Genomic DNA, 19,509 nt, shown 5'->3' with positions numbered 1-19,509 from the left:
AGTAGTATTCCCTCAGTTCTCGAGTCATTTTCTTTTTTGGCAATCTCTCATTTACTTTTTCTTCTCTATTTTTTCATTAATCTTACTTAATTATTCTCTCCATTTAACAAACAAAACTCGTGCTAAAAAGCAATGCCTCATGGACAAAGGGAGTATTTTTTAAGTGAAATATAAAATTCCTCACATTCACAACTATCTTTATAACATAAATATGTAAACAAAATCATACTAATTTAAAAATACTATGCATTGGATTTGGATCCACCGATTTCTAGTTAAATGACCAGTTTTGTCGATTTTGATTATTGATAGTAGGAGTACCAAATAAATATAAAAAAATATAAATAATAATTGCGTCTCATATTAAATACTAACAGTCTAACACAGTCAATCTTCACAAGATTCGTATAACTGAAGCGTTCTTTTTAATTATGAACTAATAAACGAATCAGATTCATATAACCTTATTGAAATAAAATATTCAATTAAAATGTTGTCCTTCAAAGCGGCATGAATTACTGCTGAATTGGAGCCATTTGACAATTAGTTGTCACCACTTTGATATTTTCAGTATATTAATTTATTAATTTCTGCAGCGACATATAAAATTTTAAACTTTTTTATTTGTCTCCTATCATATTTGAAGTGGAAGTATATATGTCTATTAGTAATTTATTTAATGTGAACTGACTATTTTTTATAACGTTTGGTTTATTTATTCGAACTCTAGAAATCGTATACAATCGGGCTCAATTGCAATCATTAGATACTAATAGCGCTACCATTTTCAATCTAATAGTATTAAATAATATATTTAGTGAACGACAAACATACGTGAACGTGACAATATTAAACAGAATTCTTGAATCCAATGTTTTAAAAATCAGATCGGCCGGTGAAACGGTGAGGCTACTGGTTCACGGTTTAACTGGTCCGATCAATTCAATTACTGGTCAAACCGTTTTATCTTATAAATATAAAATAAAATATACTCTTACAAAATATATTAAATTTAGTGAATAATAAATTATAGTAATTAATAGTAATATATAACAAAAACATATATTAAACATTTTAAGTAAATTAAATATTAAGAGTTTTAAAATAAGTGAATGGTAAAATTTAAATAATTATTAAATATATAAATTTTTAATTAGTGTAGCCAAAAAGGTACATATTTTACATATATAAATAGATAAAATTAATATTATCTCAAAAATATTTATGTGGTGAAATAATATTATAGACAATATATAAAACTAAACATGAATATTTAGTTAATTTGAATAAATATATAATAGTATTATTAGTTAATACATAAAATCAAACTTGAATTATTAGTAAGTTTGGAGTAATATTTAGTAAATATGGACTAATAAACTATATTAGGTATTATATAATATTAAATCTTAGGTAAAATTATATTTCCTTATATATAAATATTATACCAATAAAAATGAAATTAATGGGTGATAATTAAAATTAAACATATCACAACTAACAATAATTTAAAAGTATAAAACTAAACACAAATTATTCATTTGTGTGGACAAAAATTATGGATTTAATGTATAACAATAATTAAAATTGCAAATTAAGGAGTATATACTACAGATTCAAAACTTGAACTCCCCAACAATTTCAAATAAATACAGGTCATATATCAAATTATATAGGTTTCTGAATATCCCAAACTCGGCTTCAATTATAGTAAAACCATCGTTAAAGGTCAACTTAATTAATAATCTTGAAAATATCCACAAAACGTTTGACACTGTACAAAACTATGTCATTCACTTCTTCTTTTTTAAAAGGCTACTATGTCATTCAATTCTAAAATGTAGGCTTCAATGTACCTTCATACCATCTAGATATTCCATCTTCAATGTAATTTAATTCTAAGGTTTTTAATTTTTATCATTACTTTAATACTCTCTCTGTCCCATTAAAAATGAAACGTTTTCCTTTTTTGTTTGTCCAATTAAAAATGAAATGTTTCCTAAAATGGAAACAACTCTATCTCTACTTTTTCATCTCTCTTACTTTACTCTCTCCTCATCAACTCACAAAACAACACTACATAAAATCCCGTGCCGATTTTCAAATATTTCATTTTAAGTGGGACGGAGGGAGTACTTCTTTTCTTGGCTATAACTTCACTATTCCCCTTCCCCCTACTAAAAAAGATATCACTAATTTTGTCTAAATACCTATTTTGTACTTCACTCAAAATAAAGTACTAGTCAACAGATGCATGCTATAGCAGCAGATGCATCACCTCACATGTGTCATCGCGCGCACGTGCCCACCTAACATGAGGGGCGCGTCGCGATTGGTTGAGAGTGGATCCTAGACCCACGCCTCGAAAGCCTCACGCGCACTGGCCCTGAATCAATGGCCAACCATCACTACAAAAAATTTATTTTTGGAAACACAAAAATCAAGACGCAAATATTAGCGTTTGAAATTTTATTAATCAGGAGAGAAAATACAGAGTCCCTAAATTGATGGCAAATTATTTTAATCTCTTACTTTTTCAGGATGATATTATCTTTGTCTTCTAATTTTAATTAGGACACTAACTATAAGAATATTTTATGAAAAGTTAGTTTATTAGCCTCCTTAATAATATTAAAAGTATTAGGACACTAACTATAAGAATATTTTATGAAAAGTTAGTTTATTAGCCTCCTTAATAATATTAAAAGTGTTATTGCCCGATATTTTTTGTTGTATTGTGTTGTGGAACGATAACGAAGGCTATAAGCGTTTGTGATTATCGGAGGGTCAGGCCAACCAGTAAGGTATGACCCAACATCCAAATTGTAGTAATCAATATTATCTACTCCACTTAGTTATATTTATATTAATAATATTCTTGACATCAGATGCTCCAGTTTTGTCGCCAATTTATTGGGTGGTTGAGTTAAAGTCCATGTTTAAACATCATCGTTATTACTAATTTTATTGATAATTGCAATCATGAAACATTGTTTATTCCTCTCTTATCAATAATGAGTTGAGTAGTGAGTTTTGTTAAAAAAAGATAAATGGATATTTTCAATATCATTTTTGCAGTCCTTATTTATATGGATTTCGATTGCTATCGTAATAATACACGGGTAAAATTGCTCCTCAAATGCTCATACTTATCCTAAATCCTAACCCTTAATTCAAAATATAATTTATTGAGCCTTGACCGTTCAATCATTTTTACATTATCCTTTGAGGCAGAATGACAAATTTATTCATGCTTCATCCAATCATTTTTATTTATCATTTTTTAAGGCAGAACGACATATTCAGAATGGCAAATTTATTGCAGCTTCACCGCTTCAATCATATCCTAAGTTCTATTGATTTTATTTATTACATGGCACATGGTAGTATTCGTGAGTATTAAAATTCTATATAGATTCCATATTTTCTCTAAATATTTGATGAAATTGTTACGAGTTTTCACGGTTTGCGATATACTCTTTCCGTTCCACAATAAGAATTATATTTTGTCATTTTCGTCGTCCCACGATAAGAGTCCTATATCATTTTTACTATAAATGGTATGTAGACATTCCACCAACTTATTCCATTAACTTATTCAACCAATTTTTCTTTACATTTCTTATAACTCGTGCCCAAACCAAATAATATTTCTATCGTGGGGCGGAGGGAGTAATTGTTAGATGCAAAAGGTTGCGAAAGAGTAGCAAAATTCAAATATTGAAATTGAAACTATAAAAATCACTTAAGATATGGAGTACTAATTAGTACTCATAAGCTCTTTACTCATCGATTTTTATTGGACTTCAATTTTGTAAGTTTTTGGCCCAGCACAAGCACCTCAAACTCTCAAAATCAAAGGTCCCGGATTTGAGTTCATCTTGAAGCGATAATTTTCACAAGGTTCTCATTTTGCACATTAACCCAAATTTTGATTACATAGAATACATAAACTTCATTTTTCACCTTGACCAAAATTTCCAGTGAGAATTAAACTGAATGCCTACATTGCTTAAACAATCAGTGGTACGACGTAGTTTGACAACGGGTGAAACATTGCGGTGTATGTAGGCAATCTTAGACTTGGGCAAAAAGTTGACATCTCAACGGAGGAGCAGGCGCCTAACTTCCGAAAGGGAATTCCTGTGGCATGTTATTTAGCGCACGCATGATATTGCTAGCCACATCCAACAGTTGCAAATACTCGTCTGCTCCATCTACAAGACACTGCGAACACAACAGGAGAAAGAGTTAAATCACCTCTTGATCGGACACCACAGCAGAAGATGAACGAAAACATAGAAATACCAAGCTTTTTTACCTTATCTGCCTCTCCAAATTTCTTGCATATTCTTGCTTTCTGGTCATCTGGTATGTCATCTGATTCGACAACTACATCAAACAACTGAAACACGAACATGACAGCATATTCAGCACGAAGAAGCACAACAAAACAGTGTGGAATAGAGTATCAGCCCTTACATGATTGAGCATCTGAGAAGCTGGATAGCCTTCAGCAATCACATTTTTTACTTCTTTATCAGCTATGTCGAAATCACCACTTTTGCAAGCTGTAAAGAGAGCCTGCACAACGCCATCGGGGATGACCTGACCAAGGACGTGTTATCAGTTTTTAATTAGATAAAAATGGCATAAATAGTTTAAAACGCATAATGTCCCTTGGTCACTGATATTCAGCAATATCATGAACAAATAAGCCTAAGCCTTGAGGTGGTAAAAGCAACAAAACAGAAGGATATCCACTCAACCAGAAACTTGAGAAACACATCGGTGTCAAAACCATTAAACGCACACATGCACATGATCAGAAGCAAGCACTTCTAGTCTCAGAACATGACAAATCATCAAAGTCATCATTCACAAATTCTGGAGAGCAACTTACACCAGACACGCTGATTAAGTCCTTAGATGAAATTGAGGATCCGAATAAGCGAGCAGCACCCTGTACAAAAAGGGAATATGAAAACTGAGATAAAATGCTCAGACAAATGTAATAAAACAATGACAAATTACAGGTTCAAGCATCTCCTTTCCTTAAGTAAGTCATCCCGGAGAGGATTTATTTCTAGAACTGCTGGAGTTTATTGGAAATTCAGAAGGTTACCCCTTGGGTGCAATAATAGCCATCTATGGCTATAGTAGTATCCAACTTACCAGTAAAGTATCTATGGGTCAGTACTATTAAATTTCCGAAATGGTCAGTATCCCACATCAGTTATGTAACATGGTCTAGCTTTGTACTTTGTTGAGTAATGAAATATACCTACTAATTTTCTCTACTGTGATTGTAGACTTTTCCACATGTCTCTATCTTTTATTGTTCTACAGGTTATTTTCCTTGTTTTATGCAATGTCTTGAATCACCATTACATTCACAAATTATTGGTCCTAAGATTTCTGGCAAAACATAAAACGGGGAAAAATAATGTATCATGTAGTTTCCCGAAAACAATTAGAACTATTTAAACATGCTAAAATAGAGGCATCTAAAAAAGTTGAAAATCTCAGCTAAGTCTTACTTGTAGATATGTTATAGCACGACGCAGATCACCTTGAGAGATAGAACTTAAGGTTGAAAGTGCCTACAATGAAACATTAATTATAAACTAATCTGAAAAGAATAATCACATGAACATGCACAAATGCATTGAAACAAGCCTCAGATGTCAAGTTTGACAGACCAAACCTCTGAATCCAAGTTAAGACCTTCCTCATTGCAGATATAAAGAATGCGAGATGTCATAATTTCTTCTGTAAGTGGTTTGAATCTAAACTTCGCACACCTAGATGCAAGGGGTTCGATAATTCTGTAAAAATCAAATCATTCCTAAAGTCAGTTCAGAGAATATTAGATTTCATCTCAACAATACTTGCAGTTCCGAGAATTAAAAGCTTTAGTAACATATCATGATACAATAAAAGACTGTTATCCATGTTAAACATTTGACAACATTTTCCTCTAGCACAGAGATGGGCTTTTGTATTTGCTTGCAAAAACTTGCAAAGAACAATAGTGTGCATCCTCTTCTCTCTTTTGTATTTGTCTCAGGGGGCTATCAATATATAATATTGATAAATCATACTACAAGAAAATTACAGATAGATACAAGAAACAACATGCAAAGATGTTTTAAAATAGTAATGTTGAGACATGTGTTGTAACAGAAACCAAGCAACATAGCTACTAGCGGTACTTATAGTCTCAACATTTATCACCGAGAAACACTCGATATGAAACCAACATGCAACTCAGATACAAAAGGAATTGCCAAATCTCTACCTGCTAATGTAGTTACAAATGAAGAAGAATCTTGTAACTTTAGAGTATGTCTCCATAGTGCGTCGCAAGGCATTCTGTTAAGCCATAAATTAAATACTCACTAACATATCCATAATACAAAATAATACAGGCAGAACCAGCACACTTGCCTGGGCATCTTCAGTCATCGAATCTGCCTCATCAAGAATTATAATCTTGTAAGGCGGGCAAGGATAACCACTACAATCAACAAGAAAGGCATTAAAATGATAATAAGGGAGGAACCGCATAAAAATAAGATATATGCTTCATTCGAAAACATATAAAGTAATACTACCCTTGACGTGCAGAGCCAACAGCAACAGCAGCAAAATTCTTAATTTTCGTACGAACAACGTTTATCCCACGATCATCACTAGCATTCAGCTCCAGTACTCTAGACTTGTATAACTCCGGCCTACAGAGAAAGACCGGTTTAGTTCACGAAAATCCACAATTCACATCAAAACAACCGTATCAAGTGAAACATTGAGGAAATAGCACAACATTGTTTTCAATTACCAATATATCCCCATTTTCCCTAATTATCTCCACATTACATGCTACACCTAAGTCAAAAACACCAGACAATACAAACTCCTCACCTGATACTGATACTCTTAACAACATCAAACATCAATCAAGAGATAATGTAACTTTGCAGATATGTTATTCTCAGTATATACACTTCTATTTTCTCTCTGTAACTCATACTTCACTCAATTATACAAAAAACTTTCACAAGCTTTCATCAAATTATATTACCCATAAAGCTGGTGAGCAATGGCGAGAGCTGTAGTCGTTTTCCCCGTACCAGGAGGCCCATAGAATAGCATGTGCGGACACTGGCAATTTAATCAAACAATATCAGAAAAAAAAAATTAAAATAAAAAAGCATGAAAAAACAGAATAAAACAGAGAAATTTTACATTAGTGGTTTCCAAAGTGTTGGTGAGAACTCGAACGACCTCTTCTTGGTGCGCAACATCCTTCACTTGCTTCGGCCGACTATCAAATCAATTCACAATATGCAAAATTACTTAATTTGCCAGGAAGGAAAACATGGAATAAAGTGAAATTAGTGAAGAGTATGCTTGTGAGAGTGAAAGATGGAGAAGGAGGAATCGATTGATTACTATTTCTCGACCCATTGCTGAGTGCTCGGTAAAACTGGCGCCATTGCTGCACAACTGAGCTTCTTTCCTTCAGAAAATAAAGGGTTTTCTATTTATTTTCCGAAAATTGAGATTATATACCTCTTTTTTGAGGAATTTTCGTATATGATTAATGATTAAAAATTTTACCTAATAATTTTTGTTCGCGTATTTTTTTTTTATCATATTCATGTTTTATTATTTGGAGAAATGAATTGAGCAGAGAATTTAAGGGAGATTGAGCGGGAACCAAGAATAATTCCTAGTAACTTTTATGTAGAATTTGTTAGATTAAGTATGTTTTACGTTGTTTTTTTTTTAATCGATTTATCTGTTTATGGGTAATTAAATTATTAGAATATTGTGGATTAAAGTAATTGACTTATATGGAGTATAATTCTCTCAATTATTTAAGATTCATAACTTGTTTTGGTTTAATTATTCATGTTCTTTTAAATGTCAATTTATTATGACTTTGATGGTTTTATGTATATATTGATACAAGATTTAAGAAACAACACAGTTAGACAAAAAAGTTGAGAGAATTTCAAATTAAATGTGAGGACATATAACTTTAGGATCCAAACAAAAACTCAGTGCAAACCAGCCCGCTTCAAACATGGGTCTAAGCCGGGCAGCCTAAACCCCAACTTAGTTGGGCCTCACTGGGGCGCGGCCTGGCCTAGTCCATCTGACAACCCAAAGTCAGGGTTGAGGAAGGGGTATAAAAATAAGTTTGTTGAGTTAACGGTGGATTTCTTGGTACGTTCATACGTGTCTTCACCTTTTGTTTAGATGTCGTGTGTTATCACCTATAATGTGTGCTATCGACACTTGCTTTTATTGTGTGTGTCATTGGATTCTCCCTCCATCCCACAAGAATATGTACTATTTCTCTCTCTAATGAGTGAGACTCATTCCTCACTAATAATACTTTAATTATTTTTTCTCTCTACCTCTCTCTTACTTTATCAAATTTGCATTAAAATCCGTGCCGAACCCAAAGTGCATATTCTTTGGGGACGGAGGGAGGAGGTTGCACCATCCAAATTTTAGTGTTGGCTAGTGTTGAATAGTGGCTAGAAGGCAAAGCCGCACGGTTTGCTAGCCTATTGCTCGGTTATTGTTTGGTTAGCATATGGCCATGGCTATGCTGCGGGAAAGACATGATGATTTAGACAAGTTGTTAGTGCTCGATTATGATATTAAGTTATTAACACTCAAATTTTATAACAATCCACAAAAATTCTATCAATCCTTCCAAAATCAATAAAGTTTGGACATACCAATTTAATCATTTTAAAAAGTATACTCCAAATATGTATGATCAGTTTTTCGGTACCAATCGAAATAGTACCTCACTAAACCAACGTTTAAGACGCTCCAATAAAAATGTAGTACACATTATAGATTGTTGCATATTGGAGGATATTGGGAAAGCAACTCAAAACATTGAATGACAAATCTAAGTTCTTTATTTACTTACTTCTATAGTGTAGTTAATTTGTGTTTATATTATTGTTACGCTATCTCAATATATTTAATCTTATTTTTGAGGTTGATGTAATTCTCAATTATGTGGTTTAAGTAGTTGTTATGATTTAAATAATTTGAAGGAGTATGTGATTTATGTATTTTTCAATTTACAATTTCAATTATGTAGGGTCGGCCCTTTGTCCTTTTTTCTGAAACTGCATGCCTTTCGATAATGCAAATTCAAATGAGTGGGCGGAGGGTGCTTGATGCCTCGAAGAGCGAGGAGCGAATCTTGATCACGGATTGGGCGTGGGAACTAGTCAAGGCCGGGAAGGTCGAGGAAGTTTTCCACAGGGGCATAAGGACGGAAGGGCCGAAAGGGGTGATGGAGAGATTCGTGCGCGTTGGGATCCTCTGCGCGCATGTCATGTTGGCGCTTAGGCCGACCATTGAGGATGCGCTGAGGATGCTTGAAGGCGACATTGACATCCCTCGTCTGCCTGATCGCCCGTTGCCTCTCGCGCAGTTTAGCTTTTTTAGTTATGGCACAAGTGCAAGTGAGGGGTCAAGAGTTTCAAATTGGAGTAACACTAGTTGAGGAGTGTTTTGGATTTTTGGAATGTTTGTATTGCTTCAACATGTAAAGTAGTAGTAACACACATTGTACAATTATAAAGAGGAAAGCATTATATATTGAAGATTTATGCACTAGGAAATCTATCATTAAAATTCTACAAATAATCAAGAATAAATAATTATACTAAACAAATAAAATCAACATTCTTTGCATAAGGAGAATTTTATGACAAAATGGGTCCATAAATAACATTACATGATTATAACACAGTTGGTGTTTCTAAATAATTTATGAACTTCATCGCCGGAGCTAGCTCCATACTCGTAAATCAAAACGAGCTTACATTCTCCATCGCACAAGTCTTGAGAGGAAGAAAGCTCGGCATTGTAATGCATAAACTATGAACGGAGTTTAACTGATAAACTTGTTCAATACTAGTATTAGTTTTAATGCAGCATAATGTCATGCACCAACCCCAGTCTAACAGGATGGAACCATCTTCGAAAACTTTGATGGGGCGAAGATGCGGTAAACAAAAATCATCCTGGTAGATTTTGTGGATGCTGAAATCTTTTGTCCACGATTTCTCATTTCCATATTCCTTCAACAACCAGATATTAATCTCCTCATAATTAGATGCGGACTCATCATCCGAGCTCTCACACATACATAAACAATCCTTCAAAACAGACAATCTCCCTACTTTGCAAGGAAAATCAAGAGGAGGAGCTGAAAAGGAGCTAAAAAGTTCTGTTTCGAGATCAAGGGATCGGATTCGCCAAGAGGATCCCTTACTTTCCATCCAATGAAGATTTCCATCTAAAAATACCCCTATCCTATTACATAAATTCAGTGGGTTATCACAAGCAATCCTTCTCCAAAATCTAGTCCCAATAGTGTATACTTGGCAACAAATTTGATCATTTGGTGGTGGTCCTTCAATGAAAATCCTAAACACCTTATAATCGCTGCTTATTTTACTCACTCCAAATCCATATCTCTCAAATCGAACCATATGATGTATAGTATGAGGAGAAAGAAGTGTGATATACTCGCGAGTGATAGAATTGCATATAAAAGCATCACTCTTGAACTGTTGCAGTAAGAGCAAACCATTAGCTGAACCTTGCAGAGACACACAAAAAGGGAATTCAATCTTGATTATGTTCCAGTTATCTTCATCACTAAGGTCATTTACAAATTCAATGATTTTATATGGCTTCGGAACCGATTTCGGCTGATATATGGCGAGACACAGGACTGATTTAGACAGATGTAACTTCACAAACTCACGAGTCGTTAACAGATCGCGCCATGGTTTACAAACCAGCTTACAACTAATTATGGTTTGTATGCCGAGTCTGACAAGAATATCTATTGTGATTTCTGATGGCAGATATTTCAAGAAATCTTGGCCCATTTTGGGATAATGGATAGTTTTGTACTCTTCTTGATATTGTATCCAATTCCTTGATGAAAACAAAAAATTGTTTGAGGCTTCAACTATTATTTGATATCTAGTCTCTCTGTCAACAACCAATAACAAACAAACACGATATACGACAATATATCTTGGATCATCTCAGTATTAACAACAAAGTTACATTGTATCATGATTAATCCATCATTCCTATTACTAATCTAATTCTAGATAATTCATATTTTGACTTATCTCATACTACTGGATATCACTATCATCTTATTTAACAAATTAAATAGCGCCATAGTTTTGAATTTTGGTCCCTCTTCCAAAAAGTTGTCGTTTTCTATTTTTAGCAATATGGTCAATTTTTGTTTGCTCTAACTTTTTACCCTTTGTCTACTTTAATATTATTATACTACTTTTATCCATAATTTTTCTATTTTGGATTTATCAATCACTTTTATTTCTCTTTCTATGTTATTTTAATTTTACTAATTTTTTATGAAAGTATGTCATTCATTATTAAGATTATTTTTTTGGACTTAGATAGTACCAAATTCGTGTAGCTCAGAAAAATGTATCATTGTGGCTAACACTATATCGTAATCAATTCAGAGCTATTGCTTTTAAAAAGATCGTAATAAGCAAAACACATTTAGGTTCATTCCCGAATAAACCGTAAAACATAATATCACAAAAATGCAAAGATTAAAAAAAAAGTAACGTTTTGGAAATATTTACCTTGTGGGGCTTGTGGTGGAGACGAAGGCGGCGCCGCTGCAGCTGGCGGAGATGGATTTAAGCCTTGATTAATTGAAGCGTAGGTCGATTTGCTCTCTACTTTATAATTTAGGTCTTCTTTATTTTACTATTGTATCGATTTGATATTTAAAACTTTTACAATGGTTCAGTGTGCAATATTGAAAATATATAGGTGTGAATAAAAAAAAGAAGAATACTATGTGAAGCAATTTAGAAAGGAATATTAGTGGCTGCGTCGATTAAATGAGAAATTATTTTTCTAGTTATTATATTTGAATGAATATATGAATAGAGGAGTGATGAATTGCTAACTAATTAGCAATTCTAAATTAAAATTAAATCTTAACCGTTAGATTAGAAGATCTAGTGGTTGAAATAATGGTATATGGATTATATTTTTAATTAAGAAAATTAATAAATAAAATTAGAGGGTATTAATGTCAATTCTCTCTCATTAAAATCATCTTAAAACGTTAATTTACGTAACTCTCTCGATTTAAATTATGTTTTCGCAAAAAATATATCAAATTAAAGATAATTTTATAAGGATTCCAACGAGATCTCAATTGCATATATTCCGACAACGTTCAAATGATGAAATTTGATATTTTTTTATTTTAGTTTTCGTAAATGTAGATCATAACCAGATTTTTATCAACAAATACATCAAAAAATCTCAATAAAACCGTGTAAAAATTTAAATATTCTTATGTCATATTGTTGATATTTGTAATACACTATGTTGATATAAAAAAATATTCGCGAAAATTATCATATGATAACATAATGACGATATTACCATTTGTCTACTATTTATTGAGATTCGTAAGATTTAATCCCATCCACTCATTTTAAAATCTAAGGATGGAGATTTGGTCTTAATTTTGGATTAAGGTGCTATAAGCATTAGAATATGACCATGTATGAATATTCCACTAGAGATGTATCTTTTAAAAATTTCATATATACAAGGGGGATCACAAGTTTTGGGGAAAGATTAGAATCGTGAATTAGGTTTAGAATATTAACAGTTTTGTGTATAGATCTTTAATAGATTTACTTGTCAAAAAATAATTGATTGGCACACAAAATCATATTGTCATGTAATATGTCTAGATTAGTGAATAATTTTATCATAAGTTCAAATTATGTGGTGCAATTAATAATTGTTCCCGCATTGGATTATCAGTTATAAATCTAGATTTTTTTTTTGGATTCAACTTCCGTTTCATATCATTAGATGATTGACACATCATATGTTTATGCATCCTATATTGATTGTGGATGATTATGTAATTGGGATGAGATTGAGATTTACAAAACTGAAATTAGATTTCGTTACTTACAAATTTTGATTCGAAGATGGATACAACACATGAATCTTGGGAAGAAGATGAAATTAGGTTTTTAATATCAGTTGATTGAAATGCTTCGACCAATTTTCGAATGGGATTCCAAACAAAATTCATGAACTTCAAATTTTAGAAATCATCCATTGCCGTTGATCATATGCTTGAGCTTCCAACCGTCCATGTTGATGCATGGTCATAACTCACAACTTACAAAATAAGTGTAGATTGTGGGATAATCCTCGAACTTTGACTATTTTATTTTGAAATTAAACAAGACTTCGGAAAATAAATCTCGAGACAATTCTAAACAAAAATAAGAAAAACATAAAACCTTCCACTCCCCCATTTGATAAGAACTCTTGGCTATTTGTTTACTTGCACACAAGACAAATTATTTCTTCAATTTGAGAATATCTTCCAACAGAAATCAAGTGTAAACCTTCAAATTAAGGTACCCCTTTTTCTTATAGTACTGTTGCTATAATTAAAAGAAAAATAGGAAATTATTGAGTACTATAGGGAATTAATATATGTGTGTTTTAATACTCTGTGATATATACATTGATAAGCATGGTGTTTAATTAGAAGTTGAAATATTTCTTTTAGCTATAAAGAAATGCATGTGTCGATTTATGACTTTAATTGTTAAAGATATAAGTGGAAATAAGTTATATATGATGTAATTTAGGATTTAAAATGAGAGATAAAATGAAAATACATTTAAACTGGTGAAAACATGGACTATATGATAGTATAATTTTATTTGATTAATTTGAATTCATGAATGTTATCTGGGATCAAATGATTAATGTGATTTTATTAGAATTAATGGTGATGATTTGGGTATATTTTGGGAAATTAATAAAGATAAGTTATATGATTGAAAAGTTGGAAATTTCTAAGAAGCCAAATATTCCGAAGTCCCTTTTTGCCTATATATGGCAATTTTATTTAAATAAATTTGTAAATATGTGATTAAATACCGACCCACGAGTTTGGTGCTGGCATGGAAATGGTGTGACAATTGCTCTGTTCATATTTCATAACCCTGTTCTATTAGGAAATGGTTTAAATCAACTTTTCCTGAATCGCAGTGGAGATCTTCATATTTTGAAGGTGGTCATCTTAATTTCTTTTTATTTAAATTACTACTACTTGTTAATTTGTCTGATTCCTAGTTTATGATTGTTGGATGAAATGGAAATTTGCTAATATATGGAGTACTTTATTGTAGCTTATGCATATGGAGGGCGGAGGTTTACGCTTCACGGTGCTCACGTATGGCTACGATAATGCTACGCACTATTGTAGTTTCAACGAGTTGGATTTGAAGGATTGTAGTGATCCAGATGTTGTAGCATTTAAAGGAAACCCGCGCAAAGACATTCCGATTCATCCTGGATTTTTCCGTGCCAATGGTGCCTTGTTCATGGCGGGAGGTCTCGTATCCAAGAAGGATGATATCTTCAAATTCCCGAAACCAACGAAGTGTTTGTGGTCTGCACTGCCACGTCTCAGCACTGCTGCTGGTGCTGAGACGTGGACTCTTTGCCCCGCTGCTATGAATATAGAGCGATGCAACCCCATGCTAGTCCAATTATGCGATGGCAGGGTATTCATATGCGGGGGCACTGGTGAACTAGAGTGTTGGGCTGAGTTGTACGACCCGGTGAAGGGCGTGTTTGGGGCTAGGATCTTGTCTGATGCCATCGGGTATCCCTATCCATCCTCTTGCTTCCAGTGGACTGACCAAGAGGTTATGATATACTATCACGACTGGGTTTACGACAAACAAGAATTCTACAATCCGTCCTTAGTAGGCGAAGATAAAGAGCACAAGAAAGCGTCTCTCGTCTTGTACAACATGGTGGAAAAAACATGGAATGTCTTCGCGGAAAACCTCCCTGATCCATTATATCAAATGAATAAGAGGAACCTCGTGTATGTGGGGGCGACATTCTATTCATTATCGACTATGCAACTTGTTGGTTCGTGTACGATCTGTCCTCCAAAAAGGAGGTGGGAAGAGTGAAGGTTGAGATTGAGTGTGAGAGTGAGGACAATGGTGAGGTAGTGTTGGGAGCTTTTGATATGCCAAGGTCGAAGTCGTCCAAGCCAAGGGCGGGGATTACGTTGCTACACTTCAGATGAGTGGTGTCGTGGGAGTCGGTCTCTTTACTGACATTTATAAGTAAGTCCCTTATTATTGGAATTTCTTTATAATTAGGTCCTTAATTGATTATATTGAAATGATTGTTTTTGTATGCAGCATTGCCGACAACGCGAGCCATAAAAGAGCTGCGGAGGAAGACTTGTCGAAAGGGAAAGGGAAAGTGAAAGGGAAAGAGAAGATGATGAGAAGTGAATGAAAACCTACTGCTGAGAGAGAGAGAGAGTGAGGGAGGTAAGTGTGTAGGCGGCGTGGAGAGGGCGGTCGTGCGCCGGCGACCACTACCAATGAACACTTGCACAGCCGTCGCCGGCCAAAGTATCGTGTTGAGAGAGGGGGCTTTGTTGAGGGGTAACAGAAAAGGAGAGAGAGAGGAGGTAAAAGAATTAAAGAATGGTACAGGAGGGGAAATCTTGTTGAAACAGTGCATAAACCCACAAATTTTTTTGGGATTAATTAACCAGGCCCAATAGTGAAAAATAGCACTATTCATGCGGGCCTGGCGGGCCGCCGCCTTTTTTTTCGGGCCTTGAGTTGTATTTATCCAAGCTACAAAATAGAGGATTAACAATGATAATAAACCTTTTCCATGTTTATCCCATCTACAAAACAGGCCCTAAAGAGGAAAGCAACACTTTTGACAATAAATAGGAAAGATTTGTCTTACACATAGTACTAGTCACCAAATGGACACACAACAACCCCATCTTTATTTTCCTCTACGCTCTACCTAGACCTGCACAAACCGAGCCGGACTGGCTGTTAACCACCAGTTCAAAACCCGAGATCTGGAACCGGCACGGCGTTTTTAAACCACCGAACTGTTCGGCGGTTCACACAATTTTTATATTTAAAAATCAATTTTCACAAATAAATAAATACAAGAAATTCACAAGGGCTCGTTTTGTAGCGTGGATTGGATATAGCGTGATAATTAACTTGGGATTAAATTTTCGGGCTGAAAGATGGATAACATCTTGATAAGGTTTTTGTGAATTTGTTTTGTAGAATAGATATTGCTTAGAATTAGCGAACAAATATACTGAAAATTTAGGGAGGCTCAAGATCTTAGAAGAGCTCATCACTGCCTCCAATTTGTGTAAAATTGTGCGGCAACAATGAATTTATAGAACACAAAGCTCAAAAGTCCAAAACAAATCATCTATAAATGATGATTGAACAAATCTATTGAAACAATTTACAGAAAATCAAGGCTCGGATTTGGAATACCAACATCATCACCGCCTCAGATTTGCAAAAATTGAAGGAGATGACAGAGGTAAGTGTGTCGGCGGCCGTGGAGAAAGGCGGCCACGCGCCAGCAACCACTACCACCGGAAACCTGCACTACAGTCGCCGGCCATTTTCGGCACAAAGGAGAGAGACGCGTCGAATCTATGGAGAGAGAGAGATAGAGAGAGTGAGGGAGGTAAGTGTGTAGGCGGCGTGGAGAGGGCGGTCGTGCGCCGGCGACCACTACCACTGAACACTTGCACAGCCGTCGTCGGCCAAAGTATCGTGTTGAGAGAGGGGGCTTCGTTGAGGGGGTAACAGATAAGGAGAGAGAGATGAGGTAAAAGAATTAAAGAATGGTACATGAGGGGAAATCTTGTTGAAACACTGCATAAACCCACAAATTTTTTGGGATTAATTAATCAAGCCCAATAGTGAAAAATAGCACTATTCATGCGGGCCTGGCGGGCCGCCGCCTTTTTTTTCGGGCCTTGACTTGTATTTATCCAAGCTACAAAACAGAGGATTAACGATGATAATAAACCTTTTTCATGTTTATCCCATCTACAAAACAGGCCTAAGAGCATCCGCAATGGTCGGCTAGCGACCGGCTAGCCGATTCGTCGCGCTAGCCGATCGGCTAGCCGAACCATTGCAGTAGGCGAGCGGCAAATCGGCGAGCGCATCGGCGTGGGCTGGCCGATCGCTCGTCGCTAGCCGATGCGCTGGCCGATCGGCTAGCCGCCATTGCAGCGGCCCGATCGGCCAGCGATCGGCCAGCGGCAATTTCCGATTTTTTTTTTTTTTTTTTTTAAATCCTATATAAACGCGATTTTCGTTTCATTTTCATTTGCACCACTTGTTTTAACGAGTTTTCTCTCTCTCTAACTTTCTGTACAAGAGCATTCGAGCAATGAGTAATGCGGGTAGTAGCGGTGGTGGTGGTGGTAGTGGTTGGGATGCTGAGGAGTACGAGCGGAGGATGAATGAGGCCATGAATGCCTACATGGACCGCGGGATGGAGAGGTACATGCGTATGGTGGAACAGCAGGGGATACCTCGCCCTCCACCGGTTATCCACCACCGAGCAGTGATTGATCGGGATCACGCTGCTGCACACCAGCGGCTGTACGACGACTACTTTTCAGAGCACCCGCGCTTTCCCGCCAACATGTTTCGGCGGCGTTTTCGAATGCGCAGGGAGTTGTTTATGCGCATCGTTGGCGCATTAGAGCGTCACTATATGTGTTTCCGCTTCAGGCACGATGCGGCTGGCAGACCCGGCCATACACCTATTCAAAAGTGCACGGCGGCAATCAGGCAGTTGGCCTACGGAGGCGCGGCAGACATGTGGGATGAGTACCTCCACATCGGCGAGTCGTCAGCCCTGAAATGTCTGAAGGAGTTCTGTGGGGGCGTGATTGCCGTTTTCGGTGAGCGGTACCTTCGAAGCCCTACTCCCCAAGATTGTCAGAGTTTGATGCAGATGCACGGGGAGAAGCATGGGTTCCCCGGGATGTTAGGCAGCATAGACTGTATGCACTGGGAGTGGAAGAACTGTCCGACTGCCTGGAAGGGGGCCTACACGACCGGCTACAAGTCAAAGAACCCCACGATAATCCTCGAGGCCGTAGCTGATTACCGGCTGTGGATTTGGCACGCGTATTTTGGGGTAGCCGGGTCGAACAACGACCTCAACGTCCTGAACTCGTCTCCCCTCTTCAACGAGAAGTGCCAGGGCGTCGGTCCAGCCGTCTCTTTTGTTGCCAACGGCAACCGGCATGATATGGGCTACTACTTGGCGGATGGGATATACCCTCGGTGGCCGGTCTTTGTGAAGACGATCCGACAAACAAGCGATGAAAGGAAGGCCTACTTTGCGCAACGACAGGAGTCGGCGCGCAAGGACGTGGAGCGCGCATTTGGTGTGCTCCAGTCTCGATGGGCGGCAATTAAGGGTCCCACGCGTTTGTGGGATGTCGGATGCGTTTCCGAAATAATGTACGCCTGCATTATCCTGCACAACATGATTGTCGAAGACGAAGGCGTACAACTGACTAGTTGGGTCAGTGACGATGAAGCCGGTCCAAGCCACGGAACGGCCACCCCTAGTGCACGACAGGGGGTACCTCTCGATGAAGCCGGCCGCCTCAAGGAATTTGCCAACATGCGCCAAGTTGAAGCTCATATTCAACTCCAGAAGGATATAATTGAAGAGTTGTGGGCACGGAGGACTCGGCGATAGTTTTTTTTCTTTATTATTTTTGTAATTTTTTTTTAAATCTATGTAACTTTTTTTAAATGCATTTAATGAATTTTTCCGTACATGTGTCGTAAATTTAATTCCGTATTTTAATTCCGTAAATGTAGTGTATTTTGAATTATTTTTATTGCGGCTGGCCTATGGCTGGCCTAAATCTGATGTGGCAGGGGGTTTTTTGAGTGTTGCTGACGTGGCAGGGGAGAGAATGGCTGGCCTATGGCTGGCCTATTTACCATTGCGGATGCTCTAAAACTTGTGGATGAATTATTTATCCAGTTATTAATGATAGAGTTTGTTACTTTGGCAAAATGAATCGATTCATTATAATTCAAGTTGCAAGTTAAAATCAACTAAATTGCAAATTTGTCAAAAATTGCACTTATGATAGTATGAGACTAAAGTAAATTATACCACATATCTATAATAAATCTTTAAATGGTTGTGGCAATGCAATAAAATTTTGTTTTTTCTTCTAATATCAAAATTATATTTTTCATATTCAAACAATTCACAATACCGATAAGAGAATAATACACAAAGCTTCGATCCTTTTAATTGATTTATCATAAATTCTAAAAGCACATACTCCATTATTAATTAAATTAATCTACGAGTCTATTACCAATCTTGACAAACAACCAGATTAAATGAGAAACTAATTTTCTAGTTATTATCTTTTAATGAATATATGACTATTCTACTAGAGATGTAATACTACTTTTTAAAATTTTCATAGACAAAAGAGGGATCACAATTTTTATATGCATAATTTTTTTAAAA

The 19,509-nt window shown here is 35.8% G+C and overlaps 1 protein-coding gene and 1 pseudogene across 1 annotated transcript; one reads left to right on the top strand and one right to left on the bottom strand.

Moving 5' to 3' along the window:
* Positions 1-3,881: 3,881 nt before the first annotated feature.
* Positions 3,882-7,588, bottom strand: LOC125205499 (replication factor C subunit 2). The gene is made up of 12 exons (XM_048104473.2): positions 7,456-7,588; positions 7,249-7,327; positions 7,085-7,164; positions 6,618-6,737; positions 6,451-6,520; positions 6,302-6,375; positions 5,708-5,828; positions 5,541-5,603; positions 4,904-4,963; positions 4,483-4,608; positions 4,322-4,405; positions 3,882-4,227 (listed from the first exon to the last, which is right to left on the bottom strand). The coding sequence occupies exons 1-12, from the start codon at positions 7,497-7,499 to the stop codon at positions 4,123-4,125; spliced, it is 1,026 nt and encodes a 341-aa protein (XP_047960430.1). The 5' UTR covers positions 7,500-7,588; the 3' UTR covers positions 3,882-4,122.
* Positions 7,589-9,181: 1,593 nt separating this feature from the next.
* On the top strand, positions 9,182-9,547 carry LOC125206587 (putative receptor-like protein kinase At1g11050 pseudogene; annotated as a pseudogene).
* Positions 9,548-19,509: the final 9,962 nt, after the last annotated feature.

This window comes from Salvia hispanica, chromosome 6, assembly GCF_029641045.1.
Source record: "Salvia hispanica isolate PSC_SH4W2 chromosome 6, Shi_PSC_v1, whole genome shotgun sequence".
NCBI classification, from domain to species: Eukaryota; Viridiplantae; Streptophyta; class Magnoliopsida; order Lamiales; family Lamiaceae; genus Salvia; species Salvia hispanica.
The sequence above is the reverse complement of the archived record's forward strand: the minus strand, read 5'-3'. Positions and strand labels throughout refer to the sequence as shown.

Coding starts and splice junctions, on each gene's coding strand:
- LOC125205499 (XM_048104473.2), bottom strand. CDS start 7,499: ATGGCGCCAGTTTTACCGAGCACTCAGCAATGGGTCGAGAAATA. Junction 4,406..4,482: donor CTTCTCAGATGCTCAATCAT/GTAAGGGCTGAT, acceptor TTCGTGTTTCAG/TTGTTTGATGTAGTTGTCGA. Junction 4,228..4,321: donor AATTTGGAGAGGCAGATAAG/GTAAAAAAGCTT, acceptor TTGTGTTCGCAG/TGTCTTGTAGATGGAGCAGA.